Raw genomic sequence first — 11,868 nt, 5'->3', positions numbered from 1 at the left:
TATTAAATAAGAATTTGGAGCTTAAAAATGATGTCTTGGCCTTTAACCACATTATTCATGACAATTTATTCAAAAATAGTTGCAGATTTTATGAAAGAAAGTACAATGAATAGCTATAAAACAAGCATTTATCATCTCACAGTGGTAGATCTAGTGCTTCAGTACAAATTTATTATTTAAAAAGTATTTTTTATCCATAACATTTTCAACTCCCCAAGAAATTTCAGTAACCTGCACTGAGGCCCATATAATCTTAGTTAAGGCTTACTAATGGCTACAGTTGAAAGGGCAAAATTGTGAAGAGTGTTGATGCCAGTCTTTTGATCATCACAGCAAAACATTTTCAGTCAAGTGCTTGTAACTACGAAAGCCTGAACTGTTACTTTTATAGCTGTATTTCAGTGTGCTTTACTTGTTCTCTTGGTCAGTGTCCATGTAGCAGAAACACAGCTGCTCCTTTCCAAGCAGGATCAGAGAGTCTCCACTGCAGTGCCAGCTTAGTGACTGGACCTGGAAGCCACCTGGCAGGGGAGGGAGAAAGTTTAGGTGCTATGTAAATATTGTGAAATGTGTGTGAAGGCTCTTAGTCATCCAGGTCACAGCTATAGGAAACTGGATTTGCTTAAAAGTTGGAGACAATCACCTTGGATCCAAGAAGCTTCTTCAGTTCCTCAATACTGTGAAAGTATTGAAGCACTAAATACACATAAAGGCACAAAGCCTGAATTTAGCCATTTCCGCTGATACATATATTTATATCTATATACACAGTCAACCACTTAAACTTGGAAATGTCCATTACCCAGATGCTTCCTGATCAGCTGAAAACACAGCTGTAGACAAGACGACAATAGCTTTCTTACAAATAAGGATTTAGGGTGTAACACATATTACAACAGTGACCTCTTGCTGCTAAGATGCAGAAGGCGCCTAGTAAAGCTGAAAAAACATCTTGTGGAGAGAACACAAGGTGTTCATTGACATCTAGTAACAATGTATTACAGCTGTGTATTCCAGCTACTTTAGGAGCACATTTATCAGTAACAGAGCTCGTTACCTTCAGAGGGAACGGGGACAGAAACGCAGCCTGGAGGTGACCAGAGATAGAGCTTGGCGTTGCCAGTACACAGTGCCAGCCTGGGGCGTCGGGGGTCCCACTGAAAGCAGCGAACAGCTGATATTTGCTGCAGAACAGCCACCAGGCTCATCTTCTGCATGTCCCACACCCAGACAACACTGGCCATATTGTCTACAGTTAGAGAAACATACAAATTCAAAACCACTCACTGCTTATAGAGCTGTCAAGAAATGGAGCAAGTAAATTATGACATAACAGACACAAATTGTTCATGCTATTAATACATATCGCAGTTTTCAGTGAAGGAAATCCCAACAGCTGTGCAGTCTTACCGTTTTTGGTTGCTAGATAGCGACTGTCTGAGCTGAATGCCAAAGTAGAGACACCAATCTTCGGGTTAGCTCGATCTGGGTCTGGTTTGACCACAGGAATTTGGACTGGCAGTGAGCAGATATCATCTGAATGAGACAGAGTTTAGGTTGTATTTAGACAAAGTTGCCTGACCTCACCTTTCTGAAAGACAGAAAAAACACAGACATACATTTGCTTTGGGTGTTAAAGAGGGTGGTGCCAATTGTAATGTTGTGTATCGACAGGTCTTCACTGCCAGCAGCTGGCCTTTTCTCCACTTCCTTATACACAACCTAGAAATACAACAGTAAGTAAATAATTCAGCTGCAATGCTCTCAAGACTTATGATGGAAGCTGGCTGAAAAAATACTCACAGCTTTGGTACTGTTGATGGTTGAAGGGTGGTCAAACTGAGTGAATTTTGTCCAGGTGATGTGATTGAGGATGCGCACCTGACATGAGGATATTACAGTCTTGTCTTTACCAATATATAGAAATTGACAGTTGCACATAAAAATGCATAGTGCAGATAGAAAACATGTCCAACTATAGGTTTACACTACAATCAAAGTTTAGTTAAGGGGGAGCACAAGAGCACAAAATATATTTAGTTGTGTAAAAGAAAACTGATAAAAAGCCTTGTTACTTTAGAGTCACTGTGTCCAAAAATAATGTGATATCCAAACAATATCCTTGTCCATACTTTTTCATCATAACTGCCGATGGCCAGAAACTGACTGCTGGGGCTCCAGGTCACAGACTTGACACCCAGTGACCACTCGTAGGCGCTGTAAATCGACTGTAATCGACCATCCAGAGAATACAGCAACACTTTGTACTGTGGAGAGAATAGACACACATGATATAACTGTACTTTTATTCCGTTTGCACGCCACTGGGCTCACCCATTTGTCGCACTTTAACAATAAGGATGCTTCTCAATAACAGTCGAGTCTTTTAAAACACATGTGAATTGAAATGACTTTTCTTTTGTTTGTGTGGTGAGCCACTGGAGTAGAAAGAGGAAGTTAATCAAAGCTGCCAGGAAATTAATCTATGTTACTTTATTTTCATATAAAACACAATTCTGTGTGACAGCTTACCTCCAGACAGCTGTCCCATACTGCCAGCACACAGCCATTGGGAGACCACTCCAACCCTGCCAGGTCCTGTGTCTCAGTCTCAAAATGCTACAGAGTTTAATTATAATAAATTGAATTTATTCTTGTATGATAAAAAAAAAAAATCACTATCCATCGTTTAACAACTTAACAATAAATAATTTTGTAATGCAAATCACATTGATATTATTTGAACTTACCCTGAGTAAATGCCAGTCGTCACACACAAAAACACTAACATAGTCTTTGCAGTCACGTCTTTCAGCCAAGGCCATATAGGAGCCATCTCTACTAAAATCTATACCTGTGGATGACAGATAAGTCAAAGCTGTAATTTTATAGACAAGCCACCACAAGTAGGACGAAGATCTTACAATGACATTCAAACAGATGAACCAATTAATATACTGTAGTTTGAAAAAAGGAAAATTAATCACCTAGTATATAGTTAAGCAATCATGACCATTTCAATGTTCAGTTTTTGACCTCTTTATTCAACCCTCACAGAAGTTGATTTCTTAGCAGCAAAAGGGCATAAAATACAGTGTTAGAATAAACAAATCCATATGAAAAAACACAATGTACAGCTAGAACAAAAATCTATTCAATGCAACCTCATGGTTCATACCATCAAATATAATTTGCATGCTTTGGCACCATCAGGGCGGTGGTATGTATCTATCATGGTCAAATTATAATGACTGTGAGTATTGCATACATAAAATGGGTAGCGTCACAGACAATCATTTTTCCCCTTGTTGCTGACAGGGCTGTTATGAAGAGCATGCCTTATTTACTGAAGAGAGGCACAGCTGTCAGCAGAGAGGACCTCAGTCTGGCCACATACCCTGGGTCATGCCACAAGATAAAGTACGGCATGTGATGAATGGGGCATGCTGAGGCACTCATACCGCTGGCCCTGTCCTCAGGTACTCCTGGTAACATACATATATTCATAAGCCATGACAAAATAAATTAAACAATAAAATTCCAATACTCACCCTTCTGACATGCTTTGGGATACTTGATGTAAGACACAGCTTTGGTGCACAGGGACCAGACGGTGATCCTCAGCTGTCAAGGCATCAGAGAAAGGAGGAGGGGTGGGGAGCATGACATTGGTGTATCTTTAAAGTACAAGTCAAGCACAACATACTGCCAGGCAACCTACCCTGTTAACTGCCAGCAGAGACATGAGTCTACAAGATATCTCTACACAATTACTCATCTTGAGTAAATATGTTACTACTGAGGCCATGAATGTGCACTTAATATGATGACAAGTCAATTATTAAGAACTCTATCAACTAGACCACTGGACGTAATGAGGCCTCCAAGAGCTCCTCTGCACTCACAGACTTGTCCACATAAGCATGGTCCATCATGTCCTTTCATATCTGTGGACATAATGTATTATGTCTTTGTCAAAGTCTATGACAAATCTGTGAGGGATTTAGTACGCCGACATGGGGCTTATCCATCATTACTGTAGGGCCCTGAGTGGAGTGTTGTCTGTCAGTGCTCTCAATGAAGGAAATAAACATGCATGCTAAAGGGTTGGAGTCAATAAGAGGGATCAAAAGAGATTATACCAATCAGGACTTGAGCACATATTAAATTAACACACATAGCAGGAAAAAAAGACTGGTCCATTAGTAGCCTAAATGTAATGTTATACATGTTTGCTACATGTGAGAAATTAACAGCAAGTTGTGCGTCCCATGTATTTGTTATTCCCTGACGAAGAGTGTGAAGGCCTTAATGTTCAGTTTTGACAACAGTCACTCAAATATACTTACTGTGTGACTGATGCCACCAAAGCCACTCAAGAAAGAAATTAAGCAACTTGCAGCTAAATCTGCAGTTGTATGAATGTACTGTTCACAGACAGAGCCAAGGTTATACTAGGGGTCAAAAAAGACAATTCAAATATTTAATAAACCAGGAAATAGATAAAAGTGTATTGTCTGCAGACATGCACACTCATAACAGCACTTTACAGTATCACATTCTGCAAGTGAGCCACTGTTGCACCATTATTCAGTTTTCAGATAAAAGTGGTGTGCTTTTTCTGTGCATTTAAGCTTGTAACAAAAATATACTATTTAGCAATTGTCAGAACAAATTCAGTGACAATAATTAATTATACTGATTATACTACAGTGCATTTATTTTTCTACTTATTTTTTTTTCTGGCCTTGATATTTTGCCTTTGAGAATATATAGTGCAAAAAAACTACTGAAGTGGCACAGCTTTCATCACAGTATCCAGACAGACATTTGAACTGGGCAACAAGTCTGACACCTAACTGGGCTGAAGTGTCAACCCAACAGTTTGGTCAAGACATCCAGCTGTGTAAGCCCAGCAATAACAAATCACTGCATGCTTCATGGACATCCCCTCAGACCCGGTGCCATGGTGACCCATATCAACATTGCTCAAACACAAACACATCAACAATTCTTAAATGCCTTGATCCAACCACACAGGCGATGCGGGGAGATCAAGAACTGAAAGGCAGTGTAACCCTAAACTCGGTGGAGGAAGGTTAGCATGAGGAAAATGGGAGGGAAATGCTTCTCCATGTGGGGTGGTATGCAATGACATCCATGGTTGGTAAAGTTATACTGAAGTATCCTCACCAAAGGTGAGCAACAACTTAAGGGATTAACTGCTTCAGAATTGAGGGTGGTGCGAGAAGTCAAAATTCTCACTACAACAGCTGTGGTTTATCCTGTTCACGTCTGGACCGATGATAACACGAAAACCTTTTCAAATTTTACTACGTTTTGGTCACTACAACAAGCACAATGATTCATCATTAGGAAATGCTAACGAAGGTTACTTCACATTAGTGCTGGGCAACAGTTGAATCAATATACAGTGCAATAAAATCAATGGCAATATGACAAAGATCAATTATATACTTTTGGTATAATGTTGTTTGCATGTTGGTGGGTTTTCTCTGGTTTTCTCCCACATGTAGATTTAGGGATTAGGCAAATTGGACACGTTGAAATTGATCGTATGTGTGAGTGTGAATGGTTGTTTGTCTCTATATGTGGCCCTGTGATGGACTGGCGACCTGTCCAGGGTGTACGCCCCCTGTCGCCCTGTGTGAGCTGAGATTGGCACCAGCGCCCTCATGTGGAGTGAGTGATATAATGTTTGTACATGGTGCATACAACACTTTACATTATTGCTTTGAATGCATTCCCTCACAATTTAATGCCATTTTGGCCATATCTTCCATTCCTAATTCACATCTCTACCATGGGAAGCTTTTGAATATTTGAATAATGCAAATTAATTGTTTCATAAGATGGCTGTTATTAAGAAAAGATTTTAAGACTACAATTAAGAGTTGTACAAATAAATGTCACTGATATGCTAGCCTAGCATTAATAATTTCAACTAACACATCCATTTAGTACAAATTAGAATGTATTCATGGCAAGAAAACCTCACAATGAGGAAACATTCTCAAGAGGAAAGCTTGCGGGCAACATAATAACTACAATTAATTACAGACAAAAGTTACTGACAGCAACCTGGAATAAACCTTTTCTGTCAGCCATTTTTATTGCACGTCTAGGCATGTGCTTGAAAATGGTTGAGTGTATTTGCTGCCATATAGAACTATCTGTCAGCAGAGGATTAGGCTGTAGGCATTCCACATAGGAAGCCATCTAAAACCAATATAGCTTATTTCTCTTGTTACACCAGACTTGATTCTACCAAGTAACTAGAGCTTCTCACTGCCCACACAAAGGTATGGGTAACCTATTGTCCCATGATGCAGTGCAGCAACTGCATATGTTTGCAGTTTAGTCCAGTGGCGTTGTTGCCAACAATGCTTCATGTTAGCAAGGCTCCAGCAGTACTGGCCAAGAATGTTATTGCTAATCCAATCCCAACAATGTAAAAACCATTAGAGAGGTCAAGCTCAATGATGTCCTTGGCTGGAGTTTTTCCACCCCCAGTTTATCGCCCTTCAGCTGGTAAAAGTGGATTAACATGGACGTGCAAGTGACATTTTGTGAGTTCCCACCATAAAGGTTGTGAATTCAAATAAATAAGAGTCAACTTGCCTGAAGTCTCACAATACATAGGCTTGGTTTCAGCAATAAAAAAATTCTATTCAAGTTATAACGTGGCGCCATGCTATATTGTAAACTGGCAGTTTTCCTTAAGTGTGTCCTCCTCCAAAAACAAAGTATGTCTTACTTGCGCATTTCTAGCCGCCTGGAATAGCAGTGATCACCTGTAGTCCATCTACTGTTGCACCGCAACCCTACGGAGTCAATTATGAGATAATAAATTATTGAATACCTACAAATCAGGAAGACGTGATGATATTATGTTTGTGGTGCAACTGAAACACACTGACAACCACACAAAGACAGCTGGCCACACATACACAGCCAGCTAAGCAGATTTACTGACATATAGACAAACACACACATACACACAAAGAGGCATGATCCACACCATGGGCAGCTGTTGCTAAACAAGTTAATATAGCAGACTGTTTATGAGTGAGGCTGAAACTCAAGCCTGACACGAACACCCGTCTGGCATGGCCTTAATGAAATCTTGGGTTCGGGTGAAGGTAAGTTCAGTGGGCCCCTTGGCAATGTAGTAGCCTGGTCCCTCTGTTGAATCAGTTATACAAATAACTATAAAAGGATGCTTGATAGTGATTAACAGAATAACTTACATGCCCTGCTCACATACAGCCAGGTTATAAGGCCAGTGAGTAAGTAGCATAGGTGAAAAGATGTTGTGATATGGACAAACTTGCAAATTAAGCCAGAAGCATTTTTTGTTCTTCACTATTAACAAGAATACAGGATTGCTTTTCTCGAGAAGCCTTCACCTCTGTGTGAGTTCAATTAACAGCAAACAAATGGATGTCTCAAGGAAGGGTCAACAAGCACAAACATACCTAAACAGGGACATGCGTGTAGGCCTGCTGCAAACATTTGTATTGCCAATTAATCTTACTTTTACTATATTTAAAGGCGAAGGTCCACTCATTGCTTGCTTTGTCCAAGCAAGGCTTCAAAACGCCAAATAACACTCACAGGCCAATAAACAAGTCAATGTTCAACAGTGAAAAAAAGACACTGCATCAGACACATGGTTCAAAAGGCTTGAACAAATTACAAGTGTGTTTTCGATGTAAAATGTAATACAATAATCATCCTAATCGCTCAAACCCTTTTGCACTTTCACAAAAATTGACTTGATTTGGAATAGCAGTGTATTTTACAACTGCATATTTTTATTTTGATAATGCACTCTTAACATCTGACCAGGTTTTTGTTGGTCAATTGAACAATAGCTTCCACTGTCTCAAGACAGCAATGTGCCACAACATGTGTGAACACATCATGTCATTTTCGACCTCAAACAGATACTAAATCTTCTTAAAGAAAGGACTATAAATTCTTTGACACTACTCCTTTTAACTTTGTTTTTCTTTATGGAAGATGCAGACAGACACAAAGCAGGAATGCCACAGAACATGAACTCTCTGCTCTCCTCTCTATACCAGACACAGTTGTGTGTTGGGTCACAACACTTGTCAAATGATTCCTGGAGTCAGGTTCAGCAGAACAGACGTGGCCGACCAGGGTGCCCCATCATACTGCACATGTCCTAAAGGTAGCAGCTACATGTGTATTCTGTAATTCCTTATAAAACACGCACTTACAGAGAAGTGAATCAAATACTGGAATCAGAGGGAACAAAATTGAACTTTTTTTTGATATATGCTTCATTTTGAATTTTTTAATTAAAAGACATCCAGCTCTTGACTTATTATTTACTGTATATTTACTGCTGCTAATATTACAGAACTACTTTACTCAATGGCAGTAGATTTGTTGAACCAACTACTTCTGGGTCTCAGGCTGGCTAACTACATCACTTATTAAAACACACATTTAAACACACAATGTTAAAGCTGTAGAAAATCATTATATGAATTTTCTGTCAAATACCAGATGAAAGCCACGTATGACAGGACGCTAACAGGAGGGGAGCTATGAAATCAGGCCAAAATACATGCAGCAGGTGGGGGGGTGTAGAGACAGTCAAGAAAGGCTCTGGTGTCTGGCTATTTTCAGGTCCCCCTCACTTGTAGGCCAGCAACAGTTGAAACCAGACAAGCATAGGTATAAACACACTTCTCTGTGCATGAATGCATGCACACAGCAACTTCGCACTTACATGGAACTCAGTGGTGTTGAGAATGTGACGTCCATCTGGACTCCATCGCGAGGAGACTAGTCCGATTGAGCCCTCATCAATCTTACAGTGCCAGTCAGGCTGCTCAAGAGACCACACCTTAAGAGAAAGACACAAAGAAGGGAAGCGTGACAGGAGGACAACAATCAGCCATTACTGATTACATCCCTCACACACATCCTATTTCTACCTAAAATTGATTCCATCAGTCAAAAAACACAGAGACAATGAAAGACTGGCGATGGATACCCCTTCAAAGGTAAGCCACGAGTGCTGCAGATAAAAATGTTAAATAAAAAGCATTAAAATCTTTTTTACAAGTACAAATATTATCCAAAAGTAGCATACCTATTTTATGAAAATGTGTGAATGAGAATTGTTCAATTGAATTGTGACAAGAGCCTGTTGTAGAGTTCATGTCTTTGTAGTCTTTGTCTTTGTAAAACAAATGTGAAAAAGAATGACTGTTTATGCAAATCTGGTGCATTTCAATGTTATGTGTTCAACATTTGAATCACAATAATACTTAAAGACAGTACTGCTTAAAAGTTCAATAATTCGTCTGAGCTTGCTTTAGGTTAACTGTTTATCCTAATTATGTGTTATGAAGTGTTGTAAATGTGTCTTTATATGTGTCTCGCAGACAGCACAAGATACCAATTGTACTATTTCTGTGGAGGCATTATTGAAGCAACAACATGATATTACATTTAAATCTACAAACACTACCTTTATTATGATAAGAATAGAACAGCTTGTCAGACTTCAGGATTTGTCAGCACAGCACTTTACAGCTAATTCTTTTGTTAGCGCAATGAATTCATCATTTTAATTATGATCCTTATTTTTATCCCTTTTAATAAGACTTTGTGTCCACCAGATTTAACTCTACATTTAATAGTCATGAAAATATCCACACAGATCTACAAGATAATTTGAACAAAAACAATACACACACACAATATCGAAACATGGTACAACCCTAACCTAGGCCATAAAAATCGGGTCAGACCGGGGTCAGACAAAAATGTAGAAATGATTGTCAGGCTTGGGTTGGGTTCAGTCACGTTAATTCACATTACAATTTCAAGTTAGTTTAATTTTAGTAAAAAATAGCTTAAAATAGGGTGAATTCTAATTGGTAATGCTGTATTGAAAATATGGTGTCAGCATTTAATACATAGATGTACAACATGAAATCAGTGATGACTGATAATTGACTTACCCAGTGTTTAGAATCAGGGTTTCCCATTTATGACAGGACAGTAAATGAAGCAAACAGGCTATTGATGTCACCCACGGTGGATCTTTTCAATCTTTTTTCCACAACAACTCACAATAAAGCACAATGGTTGGATTATGTAAATAGTTATCAGTGGTTACATTTCAACAATAGCTAATAAAGGAAAACTGAAGTTTATTTATGAGGAGTCTGAAATTTTACATAACATAAACAAAGTCTACAAGCCCCTGTGTGAGAGTCAGTGTACAATTTGGCTTACTCGAACTGTGTCTGGCTCTGATAAAAAAAAAAATACAGAACATATGTCGAGTTTGGGTCAGGTTCAGTCCATATTCTCTCAGGCTTGGTCAGGTTTGGACAGAAAAATGTGGTCTGAGCCACACTTTACTACCACATCACAGGATTTCTCACTTATTTTAAAAACATGCATTGTTACAGTAGAACTGGTGTCCCGTGGTGCGACCATGGTCCTTTGCTATAAGTGTTCCCCCTCTCTATTTTAACAAATATTGCACCTCATGCAATTTGAAAATTGCAGTACAATTTGTATTTATTATTCAGCCCTAAGTATAGGTTGTATTTTGCCTGGTCAATGCTGTGTTGAAGCTTTAATTAACACCATCAATAGTTTTACTAATACAGTAAATTATTACATTTATAATACCACTACTAACCACAGCAGGGTCAGTGATAAAGACATTCATCTGTAACCTATATGACTGAGCATCCACACTACACACTGAGTGACTCACATTACTGTCTTACCTGTACCAGTCCTCTCTTGTACATGGCACAGAGGATAAATAGAGAGTCTGAAGACCACTCCATGTGCGATACCTGGTCCAGGCAGGTGTAGAGCTGCAGGATCTGCAGGGTGCTCACATCTCGCACTACCAGCCTGTACTGCACACAGGTGGCCTGAGGAATTCATAGAAGCATGTCAAAGCAAAAACAAGACTTATTAAACTTAAATTACTCATAATGAAAAAAACTGCTCACCAAATATTTCCCATCTGGAGAAACTTTACAGAGTTGGTTGGACTGCTTGAAGACGTCAGAGAAGTTCATCTTGTGACCATACGTGCTCCTGCAAAGGTTTGATTGAGGTGTGGGCAACAGTGTATCATCTCAATTGGAGCAGTTTACAAATAGTACCACTTGGTGGCGCCAAACATATAGTCAATGCACATGCTGCACAGTGCACACAGTAAACCAGTGCATACATTACATACACGGTTTACTTAAGAAGTAACTGGATTCAGTCATTTTCACATCAACCACAGCAGAAAGAGCTGGTGGTTTCTAACTACTTAAGTTGTGTTCGCGCTATCTCACACACGAGATAGTTTAACCACAACGTACTGTAATTTCACTGACTGTCGGACCAACCTATAGCCAGTAGACAAAATGAAAAGTCAAGGCGAGTTAGTTATATACAGACGGGAATATGAGCTTTTCGATAACGAGACCACACGACAGTCATTTACTGTTTAATACGCTACTAGCCTTGGAGCACTTACGTTAGCTAACCGTCACGAGCTTCTTAATCGGTGGTAACGCTGCAAAGTCCACCTCCAACCTCAGTGAGGTTTAACTCAGTCGATTCGTGAAAACGCTCGAAAGACCAGCAAGTGGTTTGGAATGTTTTTTTTTCTTTACATGACTGTCTTCGAGGCACACTCGGACTACCATTCTACTGTTGCTAGTTTGTTTGTTTGAGCTGATAACGACAGAGCGGCGCTGTCCAATCAGTGTCTATCTGTCTGCAGCACTTTGCCTTCTGGGAAATGTAGTTAATGACTTGTGTTTGTGAACACCT

The 11,868-nt window shown here is 39.4% G+C and overlaps 1 protein-coding gene across 1 annotated transcript; it reads right to left on the bottom strand.

The window, feature by feature from the left end:
- Positions 1–47: 47 nt before the first annotated feature.
- Positions 48–11,798, bottom strand: wrap73 (WD repeat containing, antisense to TP73). Its single transcript, XM_044037969.1, has 13 exons — positions 11,570–11,798; positions 11,049–11,136; positions 10,815–10,967; positions 8,789–8,905; positions 3,552–3,624; positions 2,751–2,854; positions 2,533–2,619; positions 2,133–2,267; positions 1,804–1,881; positions 1,620–1,722; positions 1,411–1,536; positions 1,058–1,249; positions 48–521 (listed from the first exon to the last, which is right to left on the bottom strand). The coding sequence occupies exons 2-13, from the start codon at positions 11,115–11,117 to the stop codon at positions 409–411; spliced, it is 1,350 nt and encodes a 449-aa protein (XP_043893904.1). The 5' UTR covers positions 11,118–11,136; positions 11,570–11,798; the 3' UTR covers positions 48–408.
- Between the last annotated feature and the right edge of the window lie 70 nt (positions 11,799–11,868).

Source organism: Solea senegalensis, linkage group LG11, assembly GCF_019176455.1.
Source record: "Solea senegalensis isolate Sse05_10M linkage group LG11, IFAPA_SoseM_1, whole genome shotgun sequence".
Lineage (NCBI taxonomy): Eukaryota > Metazoa > Chordata > Actinopteri > Pleuronectiformes > Soleidae > Solea > Solea senegalensis.
This window is presented reverse-complemented; position numbering and strand designations above follow the sequence as displayed.

Coding starts and splice junctions, on each gene's coding strand:
- wrap73 (XM_044037969.1), bottom strand. CDS start 11,117: ATGAACTTCTCTGACGTCTTCAAGCAGTCCAACCAACTCTGTAAAGTT. Junction 2,620..2,750: donor ACGACTGGCATTTACTCAGG/GTAAGTTCAAAT, acceptor TAAACTCTGTAG/CATTTTGAGACTGAGACACA. Junction 522..1,057: donor TGTCCCCGTTCCCTCTGAAG/GTAACGAGCTCT, acceptor CTCCCCTGCCAG/GTGGCTTCCAGGTCCAGTCA.